The sequence below is a fragment of the Lingula anatina genome, chromosome 10, assembly GCF_051362555.1.
Source record: "Lingula anatina isolate TDL-2025a chromosome 10, LinAna3.0, whole genome shotgun sequence".
In the NCBI taxonomy this organism is placed as follows: Eukaryota; Metazoa; Brachiopoda; class Lingulata; order Lingulida; family Lingulidae; genus Lingula; species Lingula anatina.
The window spans coordinates 6829910-6846113 of NC_141776.1; the positions used below are offsets into that span (position 1 = coordinate 6829910).

Genomic DNA, 16204 nt, shown 5'->3' on the forward strand with positions numbered 1-16204 from the left:
AGTAATTAACTTACCACAAGAAAAAAATACATTGCATTTACAGAAAATGCGTGGAAACAGGGTATTGGGCCCACAAACCATCACTGGGGGTAGGGGTGGGAGGGCAACCTGTCTAACAGCTGGAATTAAGCTGAGCAAGCACACAAGAAAGCTAATTACCACCTAGCTTTTCAAGGAGGCGTGTCAGACAATTATGTTATTTACATTGGTTGAACTTTAGTAGTGTGTTAAAATTATCTCTGCAGAGTTGGATTGCCCCAGCTGTCTGAATCTGAATGCGGCCTAATTAACATTTAAAATGTGATAATATAACATAAGGCAAGATTGTGATCAGTAAAAAGTTAAAAATATACATGTACTGTACACATACATGGTTCATTTTCAAATTTTTTGGTTAAATTATTGTGTGACACAACTTGAACAATAATTTTTTAGTGGTGTGCAAAGCTACTTCTGTTGAATAACCTTAAGTACAGAAAGAAAATTATCACATTTTCATTGTATCTTGCAGAGTTTAGATGACTGACCAACAAGTCCGGCAAGATCATCCAGGCTTGGCACTCAAATCTGAAGTTCCTGACTCTGGGCAATGTTTGACTGATGGCCAGTCCAAACAAACAGGGACTGACACTGGAAATGGACAGGTAAAGTTTGTTAAGATGACTTAAAGCAAGTCTTAGTGAAATATGCAGAAATAAAACATGCCAAAATTTGGTATGTTTTATTTCTGCATATTTCATTTTAAAGACATGCTTCATATATGCATGAAAGGCATGATCTTAAACAAAATTGGCCTTTGTGGCAAATGACTCATACACATTTTTAAAAAATACTACAAAACAAGTCCTCACAAGACTCTCTCTAGCCCAAAAAGTTAAGAAGGCATCATGGGTAGTTGTCCCTATGCTTGTAGTCAATCAGAGTTCACATGCTGAATACTATTCCTAGAACAGAAATGGTGAGAAATTGTGATAAAAAAGACACTGTGCCCTTTTTTCAAAGTTGACCTCTAAAACCTATCATTTGATATCTACTTTTTTAACCCATACCTGTAAAGTATCCTTTGGTATTTATGAAAAAAAATGGATTAAAGTTTTTGGGAGCATTATTATCATTTATTTATTTATTTATTTATTGGGAGGGGGAAAGAAACCATTTAAATCAATTAGTCCTTTATTTTTCACAAAGAGGTTTACCAATACAGCTTGGAAAGGAAAGTTCCCTGTTACCTTATATTTTTTGCATATGTATGCATGGTAGTCACTCTCAAAACATACAGATGCATCTGTATCTCGAGATCTATAGTCAAGTCCTTTTTTACACCCACTTGACTGGAATTGTGAGAGATCATTGAGAACATAAAGATGTGGCTTGAGTTAACGTCAAATTATTGCAACTTCTCCCAACCAAAAGCCTCCATGCACATACATGTACTTTCAAATTGTGTATGAACTAAAAGTATTTGTGTATGAACTACATGTATGGTATATTTAATTCCAAACTGTCATTATCATACGAAAAGAAAAAAAACTTCGTAATGAATTACTGCAATGGTACTTTAACAAATGACAGATACACATTATTACAAGTATTTCCTAAATAGGCAACCCCACATCTCCACATATTACTGTGAGCCTCACAAAGCTAAAATTCACCTTCTTTTTCCAATAGCCTTCATATGTAGATATACAAGAGAGGGAAGCCCAGACCAGAAATGAAGGGGACAGAGTGCAAAGGTGAGTATCACGTGTACTGTACTGGTTGGAAGGAACCATCAATATTCATATATATATACACTCTCCCAGTACAAACTGAACATAAATATTAGCAGGGGCGGATTTAGGCCGTCTTCTGGGACTTCAAGAAGACGGTCAGATTTTCAAGTTTACATTGATGGGTATCTATTTTTTTCTGACGGAAGACGGTCAGAAATGGAGGATAGATCAACAAAGATAATTTTGAAGACTCTCAGAAAATATCTCTGGATCCGCCCCTGATTAGTTTACATTTCAGTTTATCCAGACATAAGTGGATAATTTTAAACAACTACCTGTCATCAAATCTGTCCTATTATATAATACATCCCTTTTTTTCATTTTTGCAAGTGCTGGCGAAAATAAAGAGACTCAAAGGGAAGAAATTGATGAAGCCATAGCTCCGGTATGTTGCATTTGCCAATTAATATAAGGATGAAATGTTTTATCTTCAAATTATGAATTCAACTATCATTAATATCAAATTAATCCACATGATAACATAATTAACTTCCAGAAAATAAAACCAGTCAGGCTGGTTTTCAATTTTAAATAATTTGTTAGCTTTCCTTCATGGTGTGTATAAACTTCTTCAGTAACTGACTACTACAAAACATAAATTGAACAGACACAGACACCGAAATACACACTCCAAAGTGAACTGCTGGTACATGACAGCTCATATCCTTTTTATGTCAATAGGCTTCTTGTATAGATATACATCAGAATGAACAGTTACAATCATATGAAAAATGAACTTTATAAATGATTTGCTGCAATATTAAGGTAAACAAACACAGATACACATATGTCTCAGCTTTATTAAAGCTAAAATTCACCTTCTATATTAAAGGACTCATACGTAGATATACGAAAGAATGAAGCACAGGCCAAAAGTACAACTAAAGGCGAAAACAAAGAGCCTCAAAGGGAAGAAACTGGTGAAGCTGCAGCTCAGGTGTGTAATATTAGCAAATAACAGCATAATGTTTTATCACAAACATGAATTCATCCATCCTTTATACATAAATTAATATATCAATTCATGGAAAAACACCATTTACCTCATGAAAAAAAATACCGATCAGGCTGGTTTTCAATTTTGAATGTCTGTCTGGCTTTCCGTCATATATGAACTTCTTCAATTAACTCGCTACTGCAAAACAAAAATTGAACAGACACAGGTACATACATACATTACCTAAATATACATTCCAATACATTATATCTTCACACACCATCATGAACCTCCTTATTAAATCTAAAATCCTTTTTATTTCAAAGGCCTCATGTTTGGATATACAGCAGAATGAGGCGCAGACCAGAAATGAAAGGGACAGAGTGCAAAAGTGAGTATCACTAGCTGCTTTAGTGGAAATAAACTATCAACCTGCTGTACATACTTAAGTATAAATTGTACAAGAATGAAACTATTATGTACATACTGGGGTATGTTCCACAAATATTTCATTGACAAGTTGGGTATAGTTGCAGAAAATCAAATTATTGCCACAATATGAACAAGAGCACTCAAAATGCAGACCTATGCCAATTAACTAATAAGTAATAATTAACTAATAATTAACCTTTTATAACTTTACAAATGGTTAAAAAACTTATAATTAACCATTAAATAATTGATGGATCATGACTATAATCATTGTTTCAAGATTCATTTGTGACCTATTCTGAAAGATTTTATCAAAGTCTATCCATTACCCTTTGCGTTACATTCACCAGTGTTGCCACAGACCCCCCCCCCCAAAAAAAAAAAAAAGAAGGTAACAAAAACAACCTCCTTGTTGGAGGTAATAAACAAAAATGATAATGTTATTGTCTCTTACAGAACTCAAACAGCTGACCAACAAAATGGCCAATATCAGCTGTACTTGGAACTAAAACCAGCCACAGGTCAAGACATTCCTGACTCTGATCAAAATGTAGCCAGACTGACCAATGGTCAAACAGGGAATGGACAGGTAACATTTGTTTAAGTGACTTGGGTTTTTGGGTCAAACAATCTGCCCTCTTTGAGGGGAAAGGTATGCTCTTGGTAAAATTTGAGCCAAGTCCATAAAGTATTCATGGTAAATGGTCCACTTTTACAGAAAAAAACCTACTCCCTTTGAAATTGTTGACTATGGGCCTGGTCTTACTGAAATGTGCAGAAAGAAGACATAACAAAAACATGCGCCGTTTGGCGATTGGAAAAAAAAACAGTTATCATAAGAACCCTACTTCCAAAAAAAAAAAAAAATTATGGACTAACAAATCCGCGGATCAAATATGGCTGACCCACTTGAAGGGTTACCACAGGGAATCTTTCCAGTGTCTATTATGGGATGTTATAAAGCTTTTAAGTGGGTTGGCCTTATTAGATCCACTATAATCTGTAAGTCCATGGATCAAATTGTTCTGAATTTACCCTTTAAAAAAGTCATTAATGCCTTGTACCAGTCAGAATTTATAAGATGAATAACACTTGTAGCACAGAAATGATGAGAAATCAAAATAAAATAAAAGTTGCATTGCTTTTTTTCCCAAAACTGATCTCAAAGGCCTATCAATTTGTTTTTTTTTTCTGGACCCATTCATTCTTGTCAGAAATCCATGACCTTCAAGAGAAAATAGTTAGTTTCAGGATTTTTTTTCTCTATAACAATCTAAAGCAGTAATACTTTTTTTTTCACAAAAAGAGTTGGCAATGTAGCTTGTAAAATAAATTCCCTTGTCATGTTATTGTATATATGTTAAAAACACTCAAAACATTAAAAACATCTGTATGCCTTCAGTCAAGTCCCGTAATTTTTCTCTCCACTTGAATAGAATATGGTTCATTTTGCGATCACTGAGAACTTTAAAGAAGATATATCTAGAATTAACTTCAAATTATTACAACTAAACCCAACAAATGCCACCATTTAATTCATCTACTATGATAATCATGTATTTACTTCCTGTTACAATCATAATAAATTTAAAGAAAAAACTTTATAAATGAATAACTGCAATGTTAAACAAATGCCGATACAAGTATAACCAATAAATACACAACCCCACATAGAACATCTTCACACATTTATGTGAGCCTCACTAATACTAAAATTCACCTTTTTATTTCCATAGCCTTCCTATGTAGATATACAGCAGACTGAAACTCAGGCCAGAAATGAAGGGGACATAGTGCAAAGGTGAGTATCTGGAAAAGTTGGAAGGAACTGTCAATATTTATATATATACACTCTCCCAGTACAATTAACCTATAAATATTAGTTTACATTTCAAATAATCCAGATATGAGTGGATAATTTTAAGCAACTGCCATTAAAATCTGTCCTATTATATAATGTACAGTATCCCAATTTTTTCTCATTTTTCCTTAAGTACAAGTAATGGTGAAAATAAAGAGCCTCAAAGCGAGGAAATTGGTGAAGCTATTACTCAGGTATATAGCATAAGCAAATAACAGCATGATATGTTAATCTTCAAAATATAAAATTCAAGCATTATTAATATATTAATTTACAAGAAAACAATTAAATTTAAGAAAATTGTTCTAGTCAGGCTGGTTTCAATTCAGGATAATTACTGTCAGTTTGTAACATGGCTTTCCTTAATGGTGTTTACAAACTTCATCAGTAGCTACAAAACAGAAATTGAACAGACACAGGTACATACATACATACATTACCTAAATATACATTCCAATACATTACATCTTCACACACCATCATGAACCTCCTTATTAAATCTAAAATCCTTTTTATTTCAAAAGGCCTCATGTTTGGATATACAGCAGAATGAGGCGCAGACCAGAAATGAAAGGGACAGAGTGCAAAAGTGAGTATCACTAGCTGCTTTAGTGGAAATAAACTATCAACCTGCTGTACATACTTAAGTATAAATTGTACAAGAATGAAACTATTATGTACATACTGGGGTATGTTCCACAAACATTTCATTGACAAGTTGGGTATAGTTGCAGAAAATCAAATTATTGCCACAATATTAACAAGAGCACTCAAAATGCAGACCTATGCCAATTAACTAATAAGTAATAATTAACTAATAAATAAGCTTTTATAACTTTACAAATGGTTAAAAAGCTTATAATTAACCATTAAATAATAGATGGATCATGACAATAATCTTTCCTTTCAAGATTCATTTTTGACCTATCCTGAAACATTTTATCAAAGTCTATCCATTACCCTTTGTATTACATTCACCAGTGTTGCCACAGACAAAAAAAAATGGTAACAAAAACAACCTCCTTGTTGGAGGTAATAAACAAAAATGATAATGTTATTGTCTCTTACAGAACTCAAACAGCTGACCAACAAAATGGCCAATATCAGCTGTACTTGGAACTAAAACCAGCCACAGGTCAAGACATTCCTTACTCTGATCAAAATGCAGCCAGACTGACCAATGGTCAAACAGGGAATGGACAGGTAACATTTGGTTAAGTGACTTGGGTTTTTGGGTCAAACAATCTGCCCTCTTTGAGGGGAAAGGTGTGCTCTTGGTAAAATTTGAGCCAAGTCCATAAAGTATTCATGGTAAATGGTCCACTTTTACAGAAAAAAACCTACTCCCTTTGAAATTGTTGACTATGGGCCTGGTCTTACTGAAATGTGCAGAAAGAAGACATAACAAAAACATGCGCCGTTTGGCGATTGGAAAAAAAACAGTTATCATAAGAACCCTACTTCCAAAAAAAAAAAAAAAATTATGGACTAACAAATCCGCGGATCAAATATGGCTGACCCACTTGAAGGGTTACCACAGGGAATCTTTCCAGTGTCTATTATGGGATGTTATAAAGCTTTTAAGTGGGTTGGCCTTATTAGATCCACTATAATCTGTAAGTCCATGGATCAAATTGTTCTGAATTTACCCTTTAAAAAAGTCATTAATGCCTTGTACCAGTCAGAATTTATAAGATGAATAACACTTGTAGCACAGAAATGATGAGAAATCAAAATAAAATAAAAGTTGCATTGCTTTTTTTCCCAAAACTGATCTCAAAGGCCTATCAATTTGTTTTTTTTTTTTTTTCTGGACCCATTCATTCTTGTCAGAAATCCATGACCTTCAAGAGAAAATAGTTAGTTTCAGGATTTTTTTTCTCTATAACAATCTAAAGCAGTAATACTTTTTTTTTCACAAAAAGAGTTGGCAATGTAGCTTGTAAAATAAATTCCCTTGTCATGTTATTGTATATATGTTAAAAACACTCAAAACATTAAAAACATCTGTATGCCTTCAGTCAAGTCCCGTAATTTTTCTCTCCACTTGAATAGAATATGGTTCATTTTGCGAGATCACTGAGAACTTTAAAGAAGATATATCTAGAATTAACTTCAAATTATTACAACTAAACCCAACAAATGCCACCATTTAATTCATCTACTATGATAATCATGTATTTACTTCCTGTTACAATCATAATAAATTTAAAGAAAAAACTTTATAAATGAATAACTGCAATGTTAAACAAATGCCGATACAAGTATAACCAATAAATACACAACCCCACATAGAACATCTTCACACATTTATGTGAGCCTCACTAATACTAAAATTCACCTTTTTATTACCATAGCCTTCCTATGTAGACATACAACAGACTGAAACTCAGGCCAGAAATGAAGGGGACATAGTGCAAAGGTGAATATCTGGAAAAGTTGGAAGGAACTGTCAATATTTATATATATATATATATACACTCTCCCAGTACAATTAACCTATAAATATTAGTTTACATTTCAAATAATCCAGATATGAGTGGATAATTTTAAGCAACTGCCATTAAAATCTGTCCTATTATATAATGTACAGTATCCCAATTTTTTCTCATTTTTCCTTAAGTACAAGTAATGGTGAAAATAAAGAGCCTCAAAGCGAGGAAATTGGTGAAGCTATTACTCAGGTATATAGCATAAGCAAATAACAGCATGATATGTTAATCTTCAAAATATAAAATTCAAGCATTATTAATATATTAATTTACAAGAAAACAATTAAATTTAAGAAAATTGTTCTAGTCAGGCTGGTTTCAATTCAGGATAATTACTGTCAGTTTGTAACATGGCTTTCCTTAATGGTGTTTACAAACTTCATCAGTAGCTACAAAACAGAAATTGAACAGACACAGGTACATACATACATTACCTAAATATACATTCCAATACATTACATCTTCACACACCATCATGAACCTCCTTATTAAATCTAAAATCCTTTTTATTTCAAAAGGCCTCATGTTTGGATATACAGCAGAATGAGGCGCAGACCAGAAATGAAAGGGACAGAGTGCAAAAGTGAGTATCACTAGCTGCTTTAGTGGAAATAAACTATCAACCTGCTGTACATACTTAAGTATAAATTGTACAAGAATGAAACTATTATGTACATACTGGGGTATGTTCCACAAACATTTCATTGACAAGTTGGGTATAGTTGCAGAAAATCAAATTATTGCCACAATATTAACAAGAGCACTCAAAATGCAGACCTATGCCAATTAACTAATAAGTAATAATTAACTAATAAATAAGCTTTTATAACTTTACAAATGGTTAAAAAGCTTATAATTAACCATTAAATAATAGATGGATCATGACAATAATCTTTCCTTTCAAGATTCATTTTTGACCTATCCTGAAACATTTTATCAAAGTCTATCCATTACCCTTTGTATTACATTCACCAGTGTTGCCACAGACAAAAAAAATGGTAACAAAAACAACCTCCTTGTTGGAGGTAATAAACAAAAATGATAATGTTATTGTCTCTTACAGAACTCAAACAGCTGACCAACAAAATGGCCAATATCAGCTGTACTTGGAACTAAAACCAGCCACAGGTCAAGACATTCCTTACTCTGATCAAAATGCAGCCAGACTGACCAATGGTCAAACAGGGAATGGACAGGTAACATTTGGTTAAGTGACTTGGGTTTTTGGGTCAAACAATCTGCCCTCTTTGAGGGGAAAGGTGTGCTCTTGGTAAAATTTGAGCCAAGTCCATAAAGTATTCATGGTAAATGGTCCACTTTTACAGAAAAAAACCTACTCCCTTTGAAATTGTTGACTATGGGCCTGGTCTTACTGAAATGTGCAGAAAGAAGACATAACAAAAACATGCGCCGTTTGGCGATTGGAAAAAAAAACAGTTATCATAAGAACCCTACTTCCAAAAAAAAAAAAAAAAAAATTATGGACTAACAAATCCGCGGATCAAATATGGCTGACCCACTTGAAGGGTTACCACAGGGAATCTTTCCAGTGTCTATTATGGGATGTTATAAAGCTTTTAAGTGGGTTGGCCTTATTAGATCCACTATAATCTGTAAGTCCATGGATCAAATTGTTCTGAATTTACCCTTTAAAAAAGTCATTAATGCCTTGTACCAGTCAGAATTTATAAGATGAATAACACTTGTAGCACAGAAATGATGAGAAATCAAAATAAAATAAAAGTTGCATTGCTTTTTTTCCCAAAACTGATCTCAAAGGCCTATCAATTTGTTTTTTTTTTTTTTCTGGACCCATTCATTCTTGTCAGAAATCCATGACCTTCAAGAGAAAATAGTTAGTTTCAGGATTTTTTTCTCTATAACAATCTAAAGCAGTAATACTTTTTTTTTCACAAAAAGAGTTGGCAATGTAGCTTGTAAAATAAATTCCCTTGTCATGTTATTGTATATATGTTAAAAACACTCAAAACATTAAAAACATCTGTATGCCTTCAGTCAAGTCCCGTAATTTTTCTCTCCACTTGAATAGAATATGGTTCATTTTGCGAGATCACTGAGAACTTTAAAGAAGATATATCTAGAATTAACTTCAAATTATTACAACTAAACCCAACAAATGCCACCATTTAATTCATCTACTATGATAATCATGTATTTACTTCCTGTTACAATCATAATAAATTTAAAGAAAAAACTTTATAAATGAATAACTGCAATGTTAAACAAATGCCGATACAAGTATAACCAATAAATACACAACCCCACATAGAACATCTTCACACATTTATGTGAGCCTCACTAATACTAAAATTCACCTTTTTATTTCCATAGCCTTCCTATGTAGACATACAACAGACTGAAACTCAGGCCAGAAATGAAGGGGACATAGTGCAAAGGTGAATATCTGGAAAAGTTGGAAGGAACTGTCAATATTTATATATATATATATACACTCTCCCAGTACAATTAACCTATAAATATTAGTTTACATTTCAAATAATCCAGATATGAGTGGATAATTTTAAGCAACTGCCATTAAAATCTGTCCTATTATATAATGTACAGTATCCCAATTTTTTCTCATTTTTCCTTAAGTACAAGTAATGGTGAAAATAAAGAGCCTCAAAGCGAGGAAATTGGTGAAGCTATTACTCAGGTATATAGCATAAGCAAATAACAGCATGATATGTTAATCTTCAAAATATAAAATTCAAGCATTATTAATATATTAATTTACAAGAAAACAATTAAATTTAAGAAAATTGTTCTAGTCAGGCTGGTTTCAATTCAGGATAATTACTGTCAGTTTGTAACATGGCTTTCCTTAATGGTGTTTACAAACTTCATCAGTAGCTACAAAACAGAAATTGAACAGACACAGGTACATACATACATTACCTAAATATACATTCCAATACATTACATCTTCACACACCATCATGAACCTCCTTATTAAATCTAAAATCCTTTTTATTTCAAAAGGCCTCATGTTTGGATATACAGCAGAATGAGGCGCAGACCAGAAATGAAAGGGACAGAGTGCAAAAGTGAGTATCACTAGCTGCTTTAGTGGAAATAAACTATCAACCTGCTGTACATACTTAAGTATAAATTGTACAAGAATGAAACTATTATGTACATACTGGGGTATGTTCCACAAACATTTCATTGACAAGTTGGGTATAGTTGCAGAAAATCAAATTATTGCCACAATATTAACAAGAGCACTCAAAATGCAGACCTATGCCAATTAACTAATAAGTAATAATTAACTAATAAATAAGCTTTTATAACTTTACAAATGGTTAAAAAGCTTATAATTAACCATTAAATAATAGATGGATCATGACAATAATCTTTCCTTTCAAGATTCATTTTTGACCTATCCTGAAACATTTTATCAAAGTCTATCCATTACCCTTTGTATTACATTCACCAGTGTTGCCACAGACAAAAAAAATGGTAACAAAAACAACCTCCTTGTTGGAGGTAATAAACAAAAATGATAATGTTATTGTCTCTTACAGAACTCAAACAGCTGACCAACAAAATGGCCAATATCAGCTGTACTTGGAACTAAAACCAGCCACAGGTCAAGACATTCCTTACTCTGATCAAAATGCAGCCAGACTGACCAATGGTCAAACAGGGAATGGACAGGTAACATTTGGTTAAGTGACTTGGGTTTTTGGGTCAAACAATCTGCCCTCTTTGAGGGGAAAGGTGTGCTCTTGGTAAAATTTGAGCCAAGTCCATAAAGTATTCATGGTAAATGGTCCACTTTTACAGAAAAAAACCTACTCCCTTTGAAATTGTTGACTATGGGCCTGGTCTTACTGAAATGTGCAGAAAGAAGACATAACAAAAACATGCGCCGTTTGGCGATTGGAAAAAAAAACAGTTATCATAAGAACCCTACTTCCAAAAAAAAAAAAAAAAAATTATGGACTAACAAATCCGCGGATCAAATATGGCTGACCCACTTGAAGGGTTACCACAGGGAATCTTTCCAGTGTCTATTATGGGATGTTATAAAGCTTTTAAGTGGGTTGGCCTTATTAGATCCACTATAATCTGTAAGTCCATGGATCAAATTGTTCTGAATTTACCCTTTAAAAAAGTCATTAATGCCTTGTACCAGTCAGAATTTATAAGATGAATAACACTTGTAGCACAGAAATGATGAGAAATCAAAATAAAATAAAAGTTGCATTGCTTTTTTTCCCAAAACTGATCTCAAAGGCCTATCAATTTGTTTTTTTTTTTTTTCTGGACCCATTCATTCTTGTCAGAAATCCATGACCTTCAAGAGAAAATAGTTAGTTTCAGGATTTTTTTCTCTATAACAATCTAAAGCAGTAATACTTTTTTTTTCACAAAAAGAGTTGGCAATGTAGCTTGTAAAATAAATTCCCTTGTCATGTTATTGTATATATGTTAAAAACACTCAAAACATTAAAAACATCTGTATGCCTTCAGTCAAGTCCCGTAATTTTTCTCTCCACTTGAATAGAATATGGTTCATTTTGCGAGATCACTGAGAACTTTAAAGAAGATATATCTAGAATTAACTTCAAATTATTACAACTAAACCCAACAAATGCCACCATTTAATTCATCTACTATGATAATCATGTATTTACTTCCTGTTACAATCATAATAAATTTAAAGAAAAAACTTTATAAATGAATAACTGCAATGTTAAACAAATGCCGATACAAGTATAACCAATAAATACACAACCCCACATAGAACATCTTCACACATTTATGTGAGCCTCACTAATACTAAAATTCACCTTTTTATTTCCATAGCCTTCCTATGTAGACATACAACAGACTGAAACTCAGGCCAGAAATGAAGGGGACATAGTGCAAAGGTGAATATCTGGAAAAGTTGGAAGGAACTGTCAATATTTATATATATATATATACACTCTCCCAGTACAATTAACCTATAAATATTAGTTTACATTTCAAATAATCCAGATATGAGTGGATAATTTTAAGCAACTGCCATTAAAATCTGTCCTATTATATAATGTACAGTATCCCAATTTTTTCTCATTTTTCCTTAAGTACAAGTAATGGTGAAAATAAAGAGCCTCAAAGCGAGGAAATTGGTGAAGCTATTACTCAGGTATATAGCATAAGCAAATAACAGCATGATATGTTAATCTTCAAAATATAAAATTCAAGCATTATTAATATATTAATTTACAAGAAAACAATTAAATTTAAGAAAATTGTTCTAGTCAGGCTGGTTTCAATTCAGGATAATTACTGTCAGTTTGTAACATGGCTTTCCTTAATGGTGTTTACAAACTTCATCAGTAGCTACAAAACAGAAATTGAACAGACACAGGTACATACATACATTACCTAAATATACATTCCAATACATTACATCTTCACACACCATCATGAACCTCCTTATTAAATCTAAAATCCTTTTTATTTCAAAAGGCCTCATGTTTGGATATACAGCAGAATGAGGCGCAGACCAGAAATGAAAGGGACAGAGTGCAAAAGTGAGTATCACTAGCTGCTTTAGTGGAAATAAACTATCAACCTGCTGTACATACTTAAGTATAAATTGTACAAGAATGAAACTATTATGTACATACTGGGGTATGTTCCACAAACATTTCATTGACAAGTTGGGTATAGTTGCAGAAAATCAAATTATTGCCACAATATTAACAAGAGCACTCAAAATGCAGACCTATGCCAATTAACTAATAAGTAATAATTAACTAATAAATAAGCTTTTATAACTTTACAAATGGTTAAAAAGCTTATAATTAACCATTAAATAATAGATGGATCATGACAATAATCTTTCCTTTCAAGATTCATTTTTGACCTATCCTGAAACATTTTATCAAAGTCTATCCATTACCCTTTGTATTACATTCACCAGTGTTGCCACAGACAAAAAAAATGGTAACAAAAACAACCTCCTTGTTGGAGGTAATAAACAAAAATGATAATGTTATTGTCTCTTACAGAACTCAAACAGCTGACCAACAAAATGGCCAATATCAGCTGTACTTGGAACTAAAACCAGCCACAGGTCAAGACATTCCTTACTCTGATCAAAATGCAGCCAGACTGACCAATGGTCAAACAGGGAATGGACAGGTAACATTTGGTTAAGTGACTTGGGTTTTTGGGTCAAACAATCTGCCCTCTTTGAGGGGAAAGGTGTGCTCTTGGTAAAATTTGAGCCAAGTCCATAAAGTATTCATGGTAAATGGTCCACTTTTACAGAAAAAAACCTACTCCCTTTGAAATTGTTGACTATGGGCCTGGTCTTACTGAAATGTGCAGAAAGAAGACATAACAAAAACATGCGCCGTTTGGCGATTGGAAAAAAAAACAGTTATCATAAGAACCCTACTTCCAAAAAAAAAAAAAAAAATTATGGACTAACAAATCCGCGGATCAAATATGGCTGACCCACTTGAAGGGTTACCACAGGGAATCTTTCCAGTGTCTATTATGGGATGTTATAAAGCTTTTAAGTGGGTTGGCCTTATTAGATCCACTATAATCTGTAAGTCCATGGATCAAATTGTTCTGAATTTACCCTTTAAAAAAGTCATTAATGCCTTTTACCAGTCAGAATTTATAAGATGAATAACACTTGTAGCACAGAAATGATGAGAAATCAAAATAAAATAAAAGTTGCATTGCTTTTTTTCCCAAAACTGATCTCAAAGGCCTATCAATTTGTTTTTTTTTTTTTCTGGACCCATTCATTCTTGTCAGAAATCCATGACCTTCAAGAGAAAATAGTTAGTTTCAGGATTTTTTTTCTCTATAACAATCTAAAGCAGTAATACTTTTTTTTTCACAAAAAGAGTTGGCAATGTAGCTTGTAAAATAAATTCCCTTGTCATGTTATTGTATATATGTTAAAAACACTCAAAACATTAAAAACATCTGTATGCCTTCAGTCAAGTCCCGTAATTTTTCTCTCCACTTGAATAGAATATGGTTCATTTTGCGAGATCACTGAGAACTTTAAAGAAGATATATCTAGAATTAACTTCAAATTATTACAACTAAACCCAACAAATGCCACCATTTAATTCATCTACTATGATAATCATGTATTTACTTCCTGTTACAATCATAATAAATTTAAAGAAAAAACTTTATAAATGAATAACTGCAATGTTAAACAAATGCCGATACAAGTATAACCAATAAATACACAACCCCACATAGAACATCTTCACACATTTATGTGAGCCTCACTAATACTAAAATTCACCTTTTTATTTCCATAGCCTTCCTATGTAGATATACAGCAGAACGAAACTCAGGCCAGAAATGAAGGGGACATAGTGCAAAGGTGAGTATCTGGAAAAGTTGGAAGGAACTGTCAATATTTATATATATACACTCTCCCAGTACAATTAACCTATAAATATTAGTTTACATTTCAAATAATCCAGATATGAGTGGATAATTTTAAGCAACTGCCATTAAAATCTGTCCTATTATATAATGTACAGTATCCCAATTTTTTCTCATTTTTCCTTAAGTACAAGTAATGGTGAAAATAAAGAGCCTCAAAGCGAGGAAATTGGTGAAGCTATTACTCAGGTATATAGCATAAGTAAATAACAGCATGATATGTTAATCTTCAAAATATAAAAGTCAAGCATCATTAATATATTAATTTACAAGAAAACAATTAAATTTAAGAAAATTGTTCCAGTCAGGCTGGTTTCAATTCAGAATAATTACTGTCAGTTTGTAACATGGCTTTCCTTAATGGTGTTTACAAACTTCATCAGTAGCTACAAAACAGAAATTGAACAGACACAGGTACATACATTACCTAAATGCACATTCCAATATATTACAGAATGAAGCGCAGACCAGAAATGAAAGGGACAGAGTGCAAAAGTGAGTATTACTGTTTAATTGGGAATAAACTGTCGACTTGCTTTTTAAGTATATATACTACAAAAATGTAACTTTAATATACATATGTTACGCAAGCATTTCCCTTACAGCAGCAGGCTTGGTAAAATATTCCATAGGATTTTAGGATAATTCAACCTGGACAAGTCCCCCCCCAGTATAATTCCCCCAGAAATGACAATCCCCCCCTTCCCCCCCCCCCCATTCATTAATTAAAAGATGGTTAATTAGCTAACTAACACACCAAAAGTACGGAGATAACATGTTAAGCCCCAGCGACAATATTTTAAAAGAAGACACATAGTCAGTGCTTTCCCCTGATAATTACTTCATTTCAAACAGGACAGAAATTCTGCATGTTTGGCAAGTATCAAGAGTGGACCCTGGAGAACAATTGCAACACCCACCACCCCAACACCCAGTACAAGACCCTGAAGAACAACCGGGAGAATTGCAACATCAACAGCTACCACAAGAAGGTATTAACCTAGCCATTCCCCAAAACTCCTGCAATGAAAACATAAGATTGCCTATACAGGTAGAAGGTGCTCATCAGCCGGAACCCCAAGCACAGCAGCACCTTGTGCAGTACATAAATCTGCACCCCGAAAATTTACCATTGCCTATACAGATAGAAGATGCTCATCAGCCTGAGCTCCAAACACAGCAGCACCTTGTGCAGTACATAAATCTGTACCCCGAAAATTTACCATTGCCTATACAGGTAGTAGATGAGGAAACAGAG

The 16204-nt window shown here is 33.2% G+C and overlaps 2 protein-coding genes and 1 long non-coding RNA gene across 3 annotated transcripts; all 3 read left to right on the top strand.

Moving 5' to 3' along the window:
• Positions 1 to 398: 398 nt before the first annotated feature.
• Positions 399 to 3115, top strand: LOC147759470 (uncharacterized). The gene is made up of 5 exons (XM_086998128.1): positions 399 to 644; positions 1672 to 1736; positions 2106 to 2160; positions 2608 to 2712; positions 3039 to 3115. Exons 1-5 carry the CDS (start codon positions 519 to 521, stop codon positions 3105 to 3107), a joined length of 420 nt encoding a protein of 139 aa, XP_086854254.1. The 5' UTR covers positions 399 to 518; the 3' UTR covers positions 3108 to 3115.
• A 74-nt stretch (positions 3116 to 3189) lies between these two features.
• Positions 3190 to 15156, top strand: LOC147759471 (uncharacterized). The gene is made up of 20 exons (XM_086997458.1): positions 3190 to 3203; positions 3601 to 3733; positions 4881 to 4945; positions 5139 to 5199; positions 5530 to 5594; positions 6076 to 6208; positions 7363 to 7427; positions 7629 to 7689; positions 8016 to 8080; positions 8561 to 8693; positions 9850 to 9914; positions 10114 to 10174; positions 10501 to 10565; positions 11046 to 11178; positions 12334 to 12398; positions 12598 to 12658; positions 12985 to 13049; positions 13530 to 13662; positions 14817 to 14881; positions 15075 to 15156. The coding sequence occupies exons 1-20, from the start codon at positions 3190 to 3192 to the stop codon at positions 15154 to 15156; spliced, it is 1590 nt and encodes a 529-aa protein (XP_086853584.1).
• A 247-nt stretch (positions 15157 to 15403) lies between these two features.
• On the top strand, positions 15404 to 16204 carry LOC106157429 (uncharacterized). The gene is made up of 2 exons (XR_015331534.1): positions 15404 to 15441; positions 15802 to 16204. It is a non-coding gene; the product is annotated as an uncharacterized LOC106157429 (long non-coding RNA).